This window comes from Lissotriton vulgaris, chromosome 3_1 (assembly GCF_964263255.1).
Source record: "Lissotriton vulgaris chromosome 3_1, aLisVul1.2, whole genome shotgun sequence".
In the NCBI taxonomy this organism is placed as follows: domain Eukaryota; kingdom Metazoa; phylum Chordata; class Amphibia; order Caudata; family Salamandridae; genus Lissotriton; species Lissotriton vulgaris.
The window spans coordinates 476,396,590-476,413,913 of record NC_141689.1 but is presented as its reverse complement, the minus strand read 5'-3'; the positions used below and the strand labels follow the sequence as shown (position 1 = coordinate 476,413,913).

General features: G+C 45.5%; 1 protein-coding gene across 1 annotated transcript in view; it reads right to left on the bottom strand.

Annotated features, from left to right (window-relative positions):
* Positions 1-17,324, bottom strand: part of SREK1 (splicing regulatory glutamic acid and lysine rich protein 1) — a 141,645-nt gene that overhangs the window by 49,625 nt on the left and 74,696 nt on the right. The window contains exon 3 of the mRNA XM_086963489.1: positions 14,448-14,592. Coding sequence (XP_086819615.1) covers positions 14,448-14,592 — 145 coding nt within the window. The remainder of the gene's footprint in view (positions 1-14,447; positions 14,593-17,324) is intronic.

Below are 17,324 nucleotides of genomic sequence, written 5' to 3'. Positions count from 1 at the left end.
AACCGAATAAAAAGCAGACTGCTGGCCCCTGAGGCAGAAATGGTGCAATAAGTCAGCAGGACTTGCCAACCCACAGATAGGTGAAACAAGCACCATCGCTCACAGGGCGTCCCAAACGCGAGAATCTGGCCACTGCCCGGGGGAAACTAGCTCTATATATACTACACCAAATGAGTGTATAGAATTCAGGTGACCCCAGAGGTAGGCAGAGGTTAAAGTTAGATAGAACCTTACTCTCCAATTGTGGTAGAGCAGTAAGGTAGTATCAGAGGACAGTGTTAAAGATTTGATGTACACATCCAGTCAGCAAATTAATTCACACACTCAATAACTGAACTCTAGGCCAATTGTGTTTGTATAAAAATATATACTGTTATTTTTAGAACCAAGCAAGCCTGACACAGGTAAGCATTAAATACTTTTCAGTAATAAGTTACTGGATATAGAACAGTTTGAAAATGAAATAGAAATTTTACTTTGTTTGATACCAAACTTCCCAGTTTTCAGTGTAGCCATTACGGTGTTGTGGAGTTTGTAATGACAAACTCCCAGCACTACATACTCTTAATGGCAGCACTGCACTTACAGTGCCCAGAAATGGACTTGGGAACTGTAGGGGTACAGGGCTCACGCACCTGTACCCTCACCACTGGCATAGCGCACCCAGCTAGAGGGGTGACTGATGTATGCCAGGGCAGTGGTCTGTGGGCATGGCACACAGGTATGTGTGCCATGTCGACTCTTCACTTTGTTCTGCACCAAGACACGCAGCCTGCAAAAGCAGTATGTGAGTGTCATTGTATAGGGCCCCTAAGGGTGGCACAATAAGTGCTGCAGCGCTTAGGGGCCTTCTCTGGTCATAGTGCCCTGGGTACCTATGGTACCATTTACCAGGGGCTGACCTGTTATGTTAGTCTTTCTTTTATAGCGCACGAATCACCTGGGGGCATATCAGCGCTTAACTCTAGGACAGCCCGAGAGGCAGGGAGCAGAGAAGGTAGGAGAAAATTAAAACAGTAGAGCCTTAAGATGTTTCCTAAACATCAGGTGGGAGGGAGATTCTCGCAGGGACAACGGCAGACTGTTCCAGTATTTAGGCGCAAGGTATGAAAATGCCATGCCCCCAGATCTGCGAAGTCTGACACGAGGGACCACCAATAACTGTTTAGAGCTCGATCTCAGAGAGCGTGAGGGGATATATCTTCCCAATTTCTTCTGAAGATACTCAGGCCCCTGCAACACACAGTAGGTGAGGCAGCAGATCTTAAAAAAAGATCTCTGTTTTATAGGAAGCCAGTGAAGCCTTCTCAGTAGAGGTTGCAAAGGGGTGCCAGATGGCAAATTCATGACCAGCCTAGCTGCCGTATTTTGAATGACCTGTAATTTCTTCAGGGAGGTGGTACCCACTTCAGCCAGCAGCGCGTTCCCATAGTCCTGTGGCCAGGGATGCCAATTGGGTTTAGGCTTCAATGGAGTTTTAGGGAAGGAACACAGCCCCTGGGTACCTGATTGGCAGGAACTCAGGGCACACTCAGTCAAAGTACATCAGCAATTCTGCAAATGTGGGGGAATACCATGCAAACAAGATAGCACTATCTCACACAATTACCCCCCCCCCAAACGAAAGGTGATGAAACTAACCTTGCCCTAGGGAGTCTTTATTGTCTAAGTGGAAGAACCTGGAAAGTCCATCTGCATTGGCATGGGCAGTCCCAGGTCTGTGTTCCACTTCAAAGTCCATTCTCTGTAGGGTGATGGACCATCTTAGTAGTTTTGGATTTTCCCTTTTCATTTGCATTAGCCATCTGAGAGGTCTGTGGTCAGTTTGAACCAGGTAGTGAGTTCCAAACAAGTAGGGCCTCAACTTCTTAAGGGACCAAACCACAGCAAAGGCCTCCCTCTCAATGGCACTCCAGCGCTGCTCTCTGGGGAGAAGCCTCCTGCTTATAAAAGCAACAGGTTGGTCTTGGCCTTCATCATTGGTCTGGGATAGGACCGCTCCTATCCCTAGCTCAGAGGCATTAGTTTGCACTATGAACTGCTTGGCATAATCTGGTGCTTTTAGCATTGGTGCCGAGCACATTGCGTCTGTTAGGGTGTCAAAAGCCTTTTGGCAACTAACAGTCCAGTTGATTTTCTTGGGTATCTTCTTGGAGGTGAGTTCTGTGAGGGGAGTCACAATGGACCCATATCCCTTCACAAACCTCCTGTAATACCCAGTCAAGCCAAGAAATGCCCTGACCTGGGTCTGGGTTGTTGTAGCTGCCCAGTCCAAGATGGCCTGGATCTTGGGTTGTAAGGGCTGTACCTGGCCTCCACCAACAAGGTGGCCCAAGTACACCACAGTGCCCTGCCCTATCTGGCATTTGGATGCCTTGATCGTTTGGCCTGCAGATTGCAGGGCTTCTAAAACCTTCCCAAGGTGAATCAGGTGATCCTGCCAAGTGGAGCTAAAGACAGCATTATTATCAAGATAAGCTGCTCTAAAGGATTCCAACTCAGACTTGATTCACCGACCTCTGGAAGGTGGCAGGGGCATTCTTTAACCCTAAAGGCATTACAGTAAACTGATAGTGCCCATCAGGTGTGGAGAATGCGGTTTTCTCTTTTGCTCCTGGGGCCATGCCAATCTGCCAGTACACTGCAGTTAAGTCAATGGTACTTAGAAATGTGTCTGCCCCCAATTTGTCTATCAACTCATCTGCTCTTGGAATAGGGTGACCATCTGTCCTGGTGACTGAGTTGAGCCCTCTATAGTCCACACAAAACCTCATGCATCTCTTTCCACCCTGTGGATGAGTCTTGGGGACCAGAACCACTGGGCTAGCCCAGGGTCTCTGAGGGTTCAATAACCCCTAACTCCAGCATCTTACTGACTTCAGCTTTGATGCTTTCCTTGCCTTGGTCTGACTGTCGATAGATCTTGTTTTTGACAGGTGAATTGTCATCAGTGTCCACATCATGGGTACACCAGTTTGTCAGACCAGGGGTCAGGGAAAATAGACTATCATACTGTTGCAAGACTTGCTTGCAGTCAGTCTGCTGTTGGGCAGAGAGGGTGTCTGAGAAAACAACTCCATCTACTGACCCATCTTTTGGGCCTATGTCAGTCAGGAAGTCAGTCATTTCCACTCTTGTTTTTATCGAAAATTGATTATTGTAACGGCCTCTATATCAGCCTTCAAGCTCAACATCTAAATAAGCTAGCTGCAGGTCCTTCAGAATTCGGCAGGCTCCTTTTAGATTTACCTAGGCTTTTTTCTGTTTCCGCTGCTCTGAAGGATCTCCATTGGTTGAGAGTCAAAAACAGGATCAAATTTAAAGCCATTTGGTTGACCTATAAGGCACTCCATAATTCAGGACCCTGGTTTCTCAAAAAAGTCCTATCATGGTATACCCCCTCAAGAAGTTTAAGATCAGCAGGCTCTTTCAGAGCAAACTAGCAGATTTAAAAAATGTAAATGGGGTGGCAGCAGCTTCGTGGTTAGTGTCACTACAGCCTGGAATCTCCTCCCACTCTATCTCAGATCAGCTCCCTCTCTGTCTCTATTTAGGAGACTGCTGTAAATCTGGCTTTTTAATCAATGATTTCACCTCCTCTCCTCTCATCGCTTCTGCGCGAAGACACCCTCTGGTATTCTCTGAGCTTAATAAATGATCATAACATAACACTCCTCTCTTGATAAGCCTAAGGTTGCTCAACCACACTACTCCCTATGAGAAAACCTTGGGATTGCTAAAGCAAGCCCCTGTCCACTTATAAGGAGGGATACCATGACTCTTTGCACAGTATATCTCTTTTTGGTGTAGTATATAAAGAGCCAGCTTCCTACAGGGAGCAAGTTAGAGGCTTCAAAAATCAGGATTAGGTGGACTATGTAATCATGTGAACAAGTAGGACAGCAGAGTTTTTGTAGTGAATGGTCATTGAAAAGAGTGGGAATTAGGATGTTCTGTTACCGATTTTCTTAGTTTAAGGTCACTTAACCTGAGGGGTGTAAATTTCCAAAGTTCTCAAAAGTGGAAGAAAGTAGCAATAATACCTGGTGGGTGATAACTAGCACAAGCATTGGAAATGCAATAGGTCTCGCAGCATTAGAGTTAGTGCTTTTAGAATTGTTTATGGGTTTTTTTGTAAATATTTAGCATTTTTGTTTCCTGTAGCCAATGCTAAAGAATTAAAAAAAAAAGCCATAAACATTTCTAAAAGCTCTAACTCAAATGCTCCGAGACCTATTGCACTGTGTGAGGGTGAGGGGTTGAGGGTGAGTGAGGGTGAGGGTGAGTGAGGGTGAGGGTGGGTGAGGGTGAGTGAGGGTGAGTGAGGGGTTGAGGGTGAGTGAGGGTGAGTGAGGGTGAGAGTGAGTGAGGGTGAGTGAGAGTGAGGGTGAGTGAGGGTGAGTGAGGGTGAGTGAGGGTGAGTGGTTGAGGGAGGGTGAGTGTGGGTGAGGGTGAGTGAGGGTGAGTGAGGGTGAGGAGTTGAGGGTGAGTGAGGGTGAGGGTGAGTGAGGGTGAGGCTGCTACCACGTATCTACAAAGAGAACGCGGTATTGAATGTAAAGTCCCCAAGTGCTCTAGAAAAGACACCGGGGAGTGATCGGTGCTGTACCGTGCATGGACACTAATGCGCGGCACGTGGGGATTGGTGGTGGTGATTGAGAATGGGCAAGATAAGGAGTTGCGAATATGTGAAAACGGGGGGCAAAAAAGGAATTACTGTGATGCCAGGTGAAGACGTCTGAGCTAAGATAACGACTGTGGCGGGATGTCATGATAGCGAATAACGAGGGTGGGAGACTCGCAGGAGTGTGTGGCCGGTAGCGCGTGAGTATGGCAAGAAAACAATGTGAGCGCTAACCAAAGTATCCAGTGGCAACGGTCAGCCACGAGTGAGGATCAAGGGCGATAACCAAGAAGGATGTCTGGAAGGAGAATAATGTCAATTAGCGAGGTTCTACAGTACTGCTAGTGTTGGTGCGAGGGTGAGCGCTGGTACGGAGTGCATACCTTAAGGTCGCCGCGTTGAATTGGTAGTTGGTAGTAGGGGGCAAGGGCCCGGCAGTGGGCGGGTGGGGAGAAGAAGGCAGCTGCCCTTCCAGGCCGATGGGGAGCCTTACCAAGGTGGTTGGTAGGCGCTCTAAGAAAAGAACAAAACGGGGAGAAAAAAACGGGTTAGCTCAGCAGGGAGTGACCCAGGGGGCGTTTTCCGACTATGTGCAGTCACAAGAAAATGGCTTACCTTAGAATGGCTTGATAGCGGATTCCGTTAGCAGCATCGATGTGCTATCGAGTACCATGCGTGCTAGCTGGTACTGGAGTCCGCCGACGCAGCCCTCCTATATGTGGAGAAACATTGCGGGTGCCATTTTCAGGAGGTCACGTGGTGTGGGTAGAGAAGAGGGAGGAAGACTCATACCGCTTGGTGAGGTTAAACGGCCGCCATCTTGGGACGGTGTGGGAGGGGATGGAATCGCCAGGTGCTCAGTGTGTGAACTGCGCGCCCTTTTTGGACCGGTTTCAGAACGTGGTGCGGGAATAGAGAAAGTGGAATTGTCATGCACTGGGTGGAGTAAAAACAGAATACAGTGATTGTAAGGTTGGAGAAACCGGACATTACGGCCATCAGAGCAGAGAAAGTGTAAAACAATCTACAGTACAACAATTATTATTATTATTATTATTAAGGGGCATTTATAGAGCGCCTGGTTACGCAGAATGCGTGTCCCCGCGCTGAACTGAAGCACTCTGAGAGAGAAGTAGGGGAGGAGCCCACTTATTTAGAAAAGAGGTAAGTTTTTAATTTCCTCCGGAAACTAGATTCGGAGGGGTCCAGACGGAGATTAAGAGGTAATTAGCATTAAGGGTGGAGACAATTAAGGAAAAAGGAAAACAGAGCTATATACAATTGTGAGTGAGAGACTCAGGACAGAGCGGGCGGGCAGAGAGAGTGAGGGGGCGGAGCGGGGTGTGGGAGGAGTGCGGGAACAGACGGGAGGGGAGGAGAGTAGGAGGAGGAGTAGGGGAGGCACGGCCTAGCGGCCGTGCAATCAAGTAGTGAGGGGGCGGGAGAGTAGGCAAGGCAGGCGGCTGGGGCCATGTGCACGCGCTTTTAAGCTCAATGCGCATGCGCATTGAGCTTAAAAGTCACGGGCACTGCAAGGAATCGCCACGATTCCTTGCAGTGCGGATAAAGAGTGGATAAGTGCCAATACTCTCGCTTGCTCGATGCGCATGCGTATCGACAGGCGAGACCTAATAAATATGGCCTATGTATTTTGCAACAGAGATAACAGAGTGGTATTCAAACAAAGAAAGGCAAATACTAAAGTGGGGATGCTAGGAAGCCTATGTTATTGTGTGGTGTGCAAAAGTGGCAAATCTGCTGTAAGAACAGCTGGTGTTGGAGTGTCATTTGGATTGATACATGGCATGGTAATTGCTGGAAATTGAATTCTAGGTAGAAGAGGATAGAATGAAGTAGGCCAGGATGCTGAATTGGGTTTCTTGTGCTCACCTGCAGGCACACATTTAATCAATGTAACTTTATGAGATGAGTGATGAAGATGTTGCCTGGATGATGAATTGGCAGGGAAAATGGTGTATGGGTATCCGATGATGGGGAGTATAGATGCTTGGTCCCTGATCAGCGCTCTGGAACCGACTTTGTGCCTGCTCCCCTAACAAGCCTCAGCTCACCTAACTTGTGAGTTATGACTCACGAGATCGGCTGACTGGTCTCCTAGCGGGGATTGCTGACTGAGCCTTTCATCACAGCACCGGCACCAGATGAGGCCTTCCTCGCCTAGCCCTGCAATGCCTTAGTTAATTATTTTAATTGATCGACTTAATAAAAGTCGCTTTCTGGGAGCGCTGATTGTAAATTGGGGATTAATATGGTTTTAGTGGCAGCGCAGGGTGAAATCAAGGAACAAAGCAGCGCTAACATTATGGGAGTTGTAACTGCTGCACTGAAATGGCTTGATCAAACCAGCCTTGCAAAATGGTGCTAATGCCGAAATCCGACGACTTCGAGGCCATTCAAGATGGACGCGTTGCAATTAGAATAACAGCGCCACATTTTAAACAGAAACACTCCGGATCCAAACTGCTCCTTTCCTTTGCCTGGAGATCCACCCTGTGGCCTAATCTTGAACTTCGTCCCCCCCTATGTTTATTTATCCTACATGCGCTCTTAATTAATTTTTCGAACTTCGCTCCCCTAGGTTTATTTATCATACATGTTCTGTTCCCCTCCTGTGCTTTTTATGATCCCCTCATTTGCTTTTTGGTCTCTACATTTGAATGTTTTTTATGACTTACCTCACACTGTGTAACCTTGCGAGGGTTGATTGTTTGCTTTGCTGGGGATTTTTCAACATTGCTTTAACAGAGCTCCCCTATATGCTAGCTGTGCTGTGATTTGTTTGTTTTTGCTGGACTGTGACAATCTCCCCTCCTTTCTTTCTTTTGCTCACTTCCTTCATACTTTACTTAACTCATCCTCTCTTGACTCTGGACCCTCTCTCTCTCTCTCATCTCACCTTCTCTCTCTTTGTCTCTTTTCCTCTACCGAATCCTCCCCTTACCCTTTCCCAACACCGCATCGTTCCCTCCTCCCTTTCCACGTCTCTTCCTTCACAGCCCCAACCCACTACCCTACCTTGACTACTCACGTGACTATCTGACTTTCCTCCCCCCTACATTTTTCTCTGCCTAATATGCCTCCTCTCAATATCCCTTCCCCCCACCCAGGACCTTTCTCTATCTAAACATGGTCCCTACTCCTGGACCATCCCGTACCCCCCCCAATCTTTCTAAAAACGCTAGAAAAAAACTCAAACACAACCTCCTCATTCGAAATCCAGAAACACTTATTGTTGACAACTACTACAGCCCTACCACCCCCATCAAAACAAATTATATTTTCTACTCCAAACACCCCTCTAAACGGAAAAGCATTTTCACTCAACATCTCCCAGTCACTACAACTTCCATAATCCCCCATGGCCACAAACTTTCCACCACTCCCTCTCAAACCTTTTGTGGGGAAATCAACATCTCCATTTTCAAAACGGGTAACATCTTCATCCAAGCGGCCGTACCCCATCTTAACACCTTTGAACTCCATTTCAGAGCCTTGGCCATCCAACTTTCCAATTCCTCCAACAGCCCCCCATACTCTCCACCTACTCTCTTCCCACCAACCCCACCCCACCAGTCCACCTCTTTCGCCCCTGACCTTTCAACATCCAATGACACTATGCAAACGTTGTCACCCATCCCCTCTTTCCTCACTATGACCCTCCCCTCACCCCCTCACTCCCACTCCCCCTTGCACCCAATCAGCCCACCCATTCCCCTCCCTTCTACTCCTCCCTCCTGGCCCTCTTTCACAGCCGCCCCTTCCATTCCTCCTCCAACCCTCACTCACTCCTCCTCTCCCAACTCATCCTCACACCCTCCAAATCACAATACTCCTCACCTCGATTCCCTTTCCTTTTCTCCTCCTGCCCCTCATTCCTCCTCTCCTAACTCAGCCTCACACCCTCTGAATCACACTACCCCCCACCCTTCCTCTCCCAACTCATCCTCTTCCCCCCCCTAACCACACTCTTCCCATTGTCCCACCCTGCACTCCTTCACCACACTGCAACTGTACCTCCTTGCTATCTGCAAACTACTCATCCTCAGAGGTTTCATCTCCCCCCTTTCCCGCCATGCCAATCCTTCAACTACAGCCCTCCCTGCTCTCCTGCCTGCATCGGCTAATCTCCTCTTCAGAACAGGCTTCCAGCCTGCATCTGCTCACTGCCTCCTCAGAGTAGATCTCCCTCTGCAGCTAACTCCGAACCCCATTTGTCCTCCTCCCCACCTCACCCTATTTCCCCCCTCACTCTTATCTCAAACTCCCTGCGCAACATCGAACTTAACCTCTGCACTCTCACCAGAAATCTCTTGCGTCTTAGTAACGATTTCTACAACCTCAAATCCAGCGACCACCCTCCCCGAAGAAACACCGCTAGCCCTGGTCAAATAAACCCCACCACCTCCAAACAGTGGAAAACAACTCCCTTGCTTTGCCGGGCCCAAAGACCTCTCCGTACCACTTGCACCCTCTCTCCCCGGGAAATTTCCAACCTTCAAAATTCCTACCCTCCATACTCTTTGACCATGAACATGCCTCCCACCTTCTCAAACATCCCCGTCATATTGGGGACTAGTCGTATTCCCCTCGCACTTGTCTCACCTAGACCCCCACCTCATCTCACCTCCATCCTTGCCCTCCCTTCTCCCAAACCCACTCACAAACCCCTCACCTGCATGCTTGTTAACTGCCGCTTCGCTGCCCGCCATGCCATAGAAATCTCTGAAACCATCCTTAGCGAATCCATCGACATCGCGGTCCTTACAGAATCCTGGCTTAATGACCACTCTACAAGCATTTTAGACATTCTCTTACCCCCCGGGCTACTCCATCATTAGGAAAGATAGACTCATCCAAAAAGGCGGTGGTGTAGCTATCATCTTCAAAGACGAATTACAGCTCTCCCTTATCAATAACACCGAATATGCCTTCTTTGAATACCTTGTAGCTGAACTCAAAATACAGGGTCCCCCCCCCCACACCTTCACAATATATATAATCCGCCCGGAAACCAATACCCATTCATTGACGAGCTATCCAACCTTCTTACCCAATCCTCAATTACCAATTCTAAAAACATCTTCCTGCGAGACTTTAACCTCCGTTGGAATGATTCCAAAGATCCCTCAAACGCCCTCCTCTCTGACCTTCTCGAAATTAATGACCTTAAACAAAACTGTCAGTCACAAACCCATTCCAAAGGAGCCATCCTCGACGCTATCATCACCAGCAAGGATCTAGCCCTCCTATCTAACATCATTCCCATTGACTGGTCCGACCATCACCTTCCCCTGTTCTCCATAACTACCTCTGCCTTACCCCCTCCTACCAAAACTATTAAACCCATGAAACAGATCAGAAATCTCAGTCAGATCCCCCCCCAACTTACTTGAATCCAAACTTCATGCTCAACTTCTCGCTATCCCTCCCTCCCTTAACACGAATGAACTTACCGAACAATATAACAAAGCAGTCATCGATACCCTTGACCTTCTGGCCCCTCTCAAGCTCAAAAAACAAAGAAATATCCCCTCTAAATCATGGTTTAACACAGAGCTTAGTAATGAAAGACGCAGTCTCAGACTGACGGAAAGATTATGGAGACAGCACCCCTCCCCTTCTAACCTGGCCCGCCTCAGACTTGCTAGATCGTCCTACAAAAAACATCTTTAGACAAAAAACTTCCTTCTTCAGGACTCAACTAGATCGAGCTCACAACAGGCCTAGAGAGCTATTCAACATTGTGCGCAATCAAACCGCTTCCACTCCCCCCGTCCTCGACGACTAGATGCGAAGAAATAGCTCTCTTTTTCTCTGATAAAATTAAACTAATTGAGCAAACCTTCCTCTCTACTGCAATCCCTATCGCCAATCCGAACATCTCTCTTAATATCCCCCCCTCCAACATAACTCCCTCTACACCCACTACTACCCACCATAACTCTGATCTCCCTCACCCCCCCCCTTGCCCTCCAATTTCCTGGACTCCAACCATCTTAATTCTCTTACTAAAAACAATGCCAAATGGCTTAACTTCCAACCTGTCACTGAAAGAGAAGTCTTTAACATCATTACTAAACTCAAGCCTTCCTCCCATACCAAAGACCCTCTCCCCTCCAAACTTGTCCAAAACCTCAAACACATCATCACCCCTTCCTGGACCTCTATCATCAACAGCTCCCTTGCCACCGGCTGTGTCCCCACTTCATTGCAACTAGGCCAAATTACCCCCATTACAAAAAAATCCCTTGGCAGACACAAACGACCTCAATAACCTTCGTCCCATCTCCAACCTTCCTCTTCTTTCTAAAGCCCTGGAAAAATGTGTCCTTCTCCAACTAGATAAACACATTGAACATTTTAATTTACTTGACCCCCTCCAATCTGGCTTTAGGAAAGGATGCAGCACTGAAACCGCCATGCTAAACATTGTTGACGACATCCACCACTCACTTGACAATGGCGAATTTAGCATTCTGATCCTCCTTGATCTCTCTGCAGCGTTTGATACTGTTAACCACTCTGCTCTACTCAATGCTCTTAGAGATCGGACAGAACGGCACGACACAAATGGTTTGTCTCATACCTACAACACCGTTCTCAACAAATCAAAATTGCCTACCCCCATCTCCTTAGGAGTTCCGCAAGGATCCATCCTCTCGCCCTCTCTCTTTAACCTTTTCATGGAACCCTTCACTCTCATTCTTAAACAAGCCGGGATCAACTACCATCTTTACACCGACAACACCCAAATCTATTATAAGATTAAAACTCATGCTGACATCCTTCACCTCAACAACACTCATCAAGATTCAAGCCTGGTTCCACATTAACCACCTCAAACTCAACCCTAAAAAACTTAAAATTATTCTTTTTTTCCCCAAAAAATAACAAGCTCCCCATTCAGAACTGGATCTCTGACCTTAATGCCCTCAACTGCTCCTTATCTTTGTCCTCCTCAGTCAAATCACTAGGGATCTCCATTGACAATCTCCTTACACTCAAGACACACATCAACAACTCTGCCAAAGGAGACCTCTTCACTCTCCGCCACCTTAAGAAAATCAAGCCCTTCATCCCGATCGATGATTTCAAACTAGCTGTCCAATCCCTTGTTCTTTCTCGCATCGACTATGACAATGCCATTCTCACCGGAATTCCCAAGATCCACCTAGCACCTCTTAAATCTGTGCTTAACCTTGCAGCTAGGCTTACCTCAGACTGCAAGCGATTCGACCACATCTCCCCTGCCCTCAAAACCCTTAAATGGCTCCCCATTGAAGGTAGGTCCACTTACAAAGTAGCCTGTATTACACATAAAATTCTCCATCAAAACACACCAACCTACCTCGCTAACAAACTCACTAAAGCTGGTTGCTCCCGTTCCCTGAGAAGCACTAAAACCCTCCTTCTTATCCCCCCCCTTCTAAAAAAGAAAACCACCCAGCCACGTTCCTTTTCCGGCAACGCTCCTTGCATTTGGAATGCCCTTCCAACTGACCTTCACGGCAACCCTTCCTACTCTAGCTTAAAAAAAGAACTCAAACTACATCTTCTCAATAAATACTGGGGACCTTAATCCCTATCTGTTCTCTTCCACTGGCCATTCCTGTCCTGCCCTATTTGCATCCGCCCTCTCTCTATCATCCTTACTCGCCCCTCCTTCTCGTCACTTCCCCTCAAACCACCCCCACCCTACTTCTCCCCCTCCCTCTCTCTTCCTATTTGTGCTTTATCATATTTTTGATTATCACTTCTTCCATATTCTGATATGCTTACTTCCCATATTTATCGTTTTGTAATCTGTTAGGCCGAGACTTATATGTTATATATGTACATTGATGCTTTGTATATTCTGTCTTATTGACCCTCCTGTCTCAAAAATGTAAAGCGCTCTGATACCCCTGGTTCCAGCCAGCGCTATAGAAAACCTCTAAAATAAATAAATAAAATAAATAGGGGGAGGATGGCACTAGTACAGAATGTAACATGGCAAGTAGTATTTGTTGCTAGCATGAGTGCAGTTTGTCACAGAAGCAGTAAACACATGCTAACAAAAACATGTTCTAATATGTATGATCAGTTTTGACAGTACTTTGCAATCAGTAACTAGTGAACTTACAGGTAGTCACTCAGAATCAATTAGTTTGGTACCTACATGTACACTGAGATCAGTCTGTTCTTGAAGACACATAACTGATAGGTGACAGACGCTTAGTCTCTGGCTTAATTAACCTAAACATCAAAGTGAATGCAACATTCCCACTGCAGAGGAGTGAAGCAGAGGTCTCATTCAATTGAAAATAAAAGTACTTCAGGACCAACTTGCCCTAGTGGAAAACGGTCTACGGTGTGCCGTTTAACTATGTGCTTCCTAATGATATAGTTACCAAAAAATATTGAAGGTTACACAAGCCTAATGGCTACAAAGCTAAGAGCAACATCTTAGGTAGCATCAGATTGAGGGCCCAAAAGAAAGTGGGGCAAGTGAATCAGGAAATTGCTGCATTAGGTTAATCCATTATCTAGTATTGCGCGCTGGTGTAAGTGGCTACAAGGTAAGTCTTGCAGATGTTCACTTGCACAACTGCTTCCGCCAAATAATGCAAAAAAAGCCTAAAATTTAAACTGAGCATGTGAGCGAGTGAATGAATGTTATTTATCAACGCCCAAGGGCAGAATCTTGGGAATTGGCCTCTGTGTAAAGCTACTTAACAACTACAAGGTCACCCAAGTTCTATGCAGCGAAAACTAAGTATGCCCAGATTAGCTCCTCAGACAGGAGGTTAATCTGGGAAGTTGATGCAGTCTTGCGGTAGGAGAATGAGCAGGTCGGATAACAAAACTTGGCAAAGCCAAAGAGGAGCCAGCAGGACAACTAAACTTAAAATTATAGGCTGAGATAGTGACACAGGTCGAAACTCCAGGCTTTTCACTCAAAATCATGCGTGACTATTGCCTCCTTGTCCTCCATGTTCTTGGAGGAACAATTCACATAAGCTTTCGGTATTTCTTGATATAGAGTTTCCTTTTCATTTAAACCCTTACAGAACCCACTTGTGCTGATGGTAGACGTTTCAGGATGATCTGCCCCATGGTGCTCCTTAAAGCAGACCAACAGCTGAAATGGCTATTAACGCAGCAGGAATGTCTGAGAGCACAAGGCGAGGATTCCTCAGAAGACCGGTGCTCTTTTAAAATAATTTTTGATATTGATTTTCTGCACAGTCCATGTACTAATCAGCTAAAAAGGCTGTTTTCACAGACTAAGCAATACAAAACATACATCCTCCATTGGATGCAAAAGTACTAGTACCTTTAAGGAAGATTCAATGCTGGAAAAACTGACTGCTGACTCTGCTGGCCAAACAGGATTTCTCTAGGCACAGAAGGCAAATTAGTACTGATGTTAGTGAAACCAAGTTCAAGGCAAGGCTCACCTTTTAATCTCCTCTGTCCCTATTTCCTTGAAGGAGAGACCTCCAACTAGCACCACTGGAAAAAAACAGCACTCAACTTGGATAGGCTACACATAGAATATATTTTTAAGATGCTTTATTAGATACTTTCTCATAATACTGTCAATCCAGGATTCCCAGCCTGACTATAAAATATCAAATGCTGGAGATCTGAAAGATAACACCAAGTAGCTACAACAAGTTGCATGTTTAGAGATGAGGGACCAACATACCTATAAAGATAAGCATTTGTTCCAGGTCATTTTTAAAAGAAAAAATCAATGGCTGGCTCGGCTAGAAAGATCTGTATGTATATATAATAGTAACATGTCAAAATTGCTTACCTTCAAACTTGAATTTTTTTCAGGGGCCTTCTCTTTTTCTGGACTATGTTTTTTCGTCGAAGGAGTCCGGTCCCTCCGTTCCTTTTCTTTTAAATCTGTGGTTGGTTCATGATCTTTTTCTTTCCTTCTTTCTTTCTTACTCCTGCTGAAATTTTTTAAATGAAGTACAGTTCTTAAACAAATTTAAGCAGGTATCAATAGAATCAATAATTTTGTTTTTGTATACTGAAATTTTGTCTTAATCTTCTTTCACACAGAACAGGTAGAGCATGGAAACAGTGCATTGAACCAATGCACAGAGAAACTAATACAGAACAGCCAGCCACTGAGACATTTTTTTAGGGTCTTGTGGCAATCAATAGTTACTGGTGAAGTATTTTGAGTGCATATTCTTATTCACCACTGGTATTCCATAGCCACCAATACCAGTGCCATCTAATTGGATAAGGACATTTTACCCACATGTAATACTAGCTCTCTCCCAGGGGAATACTCATATTTGTATAATAAACTTTGTACGTAGTGCCTTTCATATATTACTGCAGCCTAAAGAAAGTCTAAAAAGGGCCAGATTACATTTTCTTTTTTTTTTAACAATTACATAGAAATTGTATATAATAGAAAACGACCATAGAAAATATTTCACTAACTTGTTTGTTTTGTTTAAAGAAAAAGGAAAGGGGATATGAGACTTTGTTAGTCACTAGACTGCAAATTAAAGGATCGCAGAGAAAATTGGCACTGCGGCTATGAGAACCTGACAGGATCCCCTGTATCCCATCATGCCTCATTGGGGACAGGTAGGGTAATTTTTACGGAAACTAGAAAGCTTGGGATTTGGTAGTTGTTGAGAGCTGTAATAGTTCCTGTCCGGGGAGGTGGAAGGGTTGCTTATGACTGATGAGAATTTCCCTGGAAGAGAACTAGGATTAAAGGTGAGTAACAGGTCGTCATTTTCCATGGGATCCTCATCAATAGTCATAAGCAATGAATAGAAAAGCAAGCCCATCCCACAAGAAGTAGACATGAAATAGAAACAGCTCCAACAATCACCCAAAAACGGTTCCTCAAAAAAGCATGTACTACTTGAGTATCTGGTTTAGAGACTGAATCTACACAATAGTGTCTAGTAAAGGTATGTACAGATCTCCATGTAGCAGCTTTACATGTTTCTGAACTGGAAAAATTTCTAAGAGCTGTAGTTGCAGCCTTTCCCCTTGTGATGTTGCAGGGATTCTGCGAACTCTCAGAACTATGCTTAGAAGGGAGGGACTGAGTCATCCTACTATCTTAGTATTCATGAGCCCGGAACTAAATAGCTAAAGTGCCTCATTTGCCCACCTACTCACTCACAGAGGAACAAGAGATTAGACACCCCAGAACACAACACTCCAGACTCTCTCAGGAATTGCGGTGACAGGACACACCCTTTCGCTCTCACTATCTTACTTATCCACAATAAGATCTGACAGAGACACAAGAAACGTTTAAAATACTTAAACTATCTTGCTCTAGTATGCAGTGTACTTGCCACAATAAGTAAGAATATGCCTAACACAAATACAGTCAGCATAGTAAGTAAACCATAAAAGGAGCCCCACCCCCTCCAACAGAAGCAATGGGAAGAATGGAGAGATAGATATATCAAAAGATCTCTGGGTGTTTGCAGTTGACCGCACACCCTAGCATGCACATATACAAGTTCTACATATCAGGTGTAGTCACAATCTCCTATGAAAAATCTCTCTCCAAATGATTTTTTGCATGTCTGTGCATACCTATAGGACAAGGAGTACGTGTTCCCATATAACAGCTACATGCGTGTGTTTTGTCTAAGTGCTTTAGCCTGACCAGAACAGAATAACAAGGGGCATTGTGGTTTGATCTTGTTTACATCGCTCAGACTATTTGCAGGAAATAACAGAACGTAAAAACAACGGCAGGTTCTGTGGGAAAGTACAACGTGGCATTAAGCAAAATATGTTTGTATAGAAACGTGTGCAAAGCAGAGTGCAGCCTACAACGTGCTCAGGCTAACATAGGGAAAACGACCATCGGCCTACACGAAACACATGACACCCTCCTCTTGGTAAAACAGGTAGCACCAAAGTGACAAAAGAAATCTGTAGATTAGCCAAACTAAAGCGTTTGAATTATAATTCAGTTAAAGCCTCCAGTTAACATTTTTAAAGCACATTTCATAAATTATCACAACGTTTCGCTGGAGCCCATAATGTAGGATGTCAAGCAAAAAGAAAATAATTCCAATAAGAAATGCAAACCGTGTGAGGTAAAAATATCAGCCATCCAATTGAGCAGGTCAAAAGAACAGACATGCTCCTCTGTGCCAGTTGTCAAAAAAGACCACCAGGGGGTAACTTGTGTTGACTTTGATGAAACTCAGATCCAGAAGCCAGTGTGACGTTGCACGGGGTCACTTCGGGGCAATGACCATAGCAATGGGTTATGAACGAGTCGCATGCCCAAAAAACAGTCCTGGTAATGGGCCACTAAGGTACTCATCAACAGTTTGAAATCAAGAGCAGCATGCGATGACGTAGCTAGACAGACGTCCAGGGCCTACTGGAAGGGGCAACAGATGCAATGAAGCACAGGTTGCACTCAGGTAAAATAAGCATAACAGAAGGTTAAACATAACTTAGCATTCAGAGCGTCCAGGGGCACCATTCCCAAGAGCTGTAGCATGCGCTCACAGTACCTGGAAGTAACACAAAAGGAGCATCCACTGCGGAATAGCAGGAACAACATTATAAGGCCGCAAATTACGAGTAGCAGCGGGAACCCACCAAACACGCTTGAAAAAATTGAATGTATAAAAGCTGGGATAATTCCAAAAATAGTTTGAAAAGATGTCAC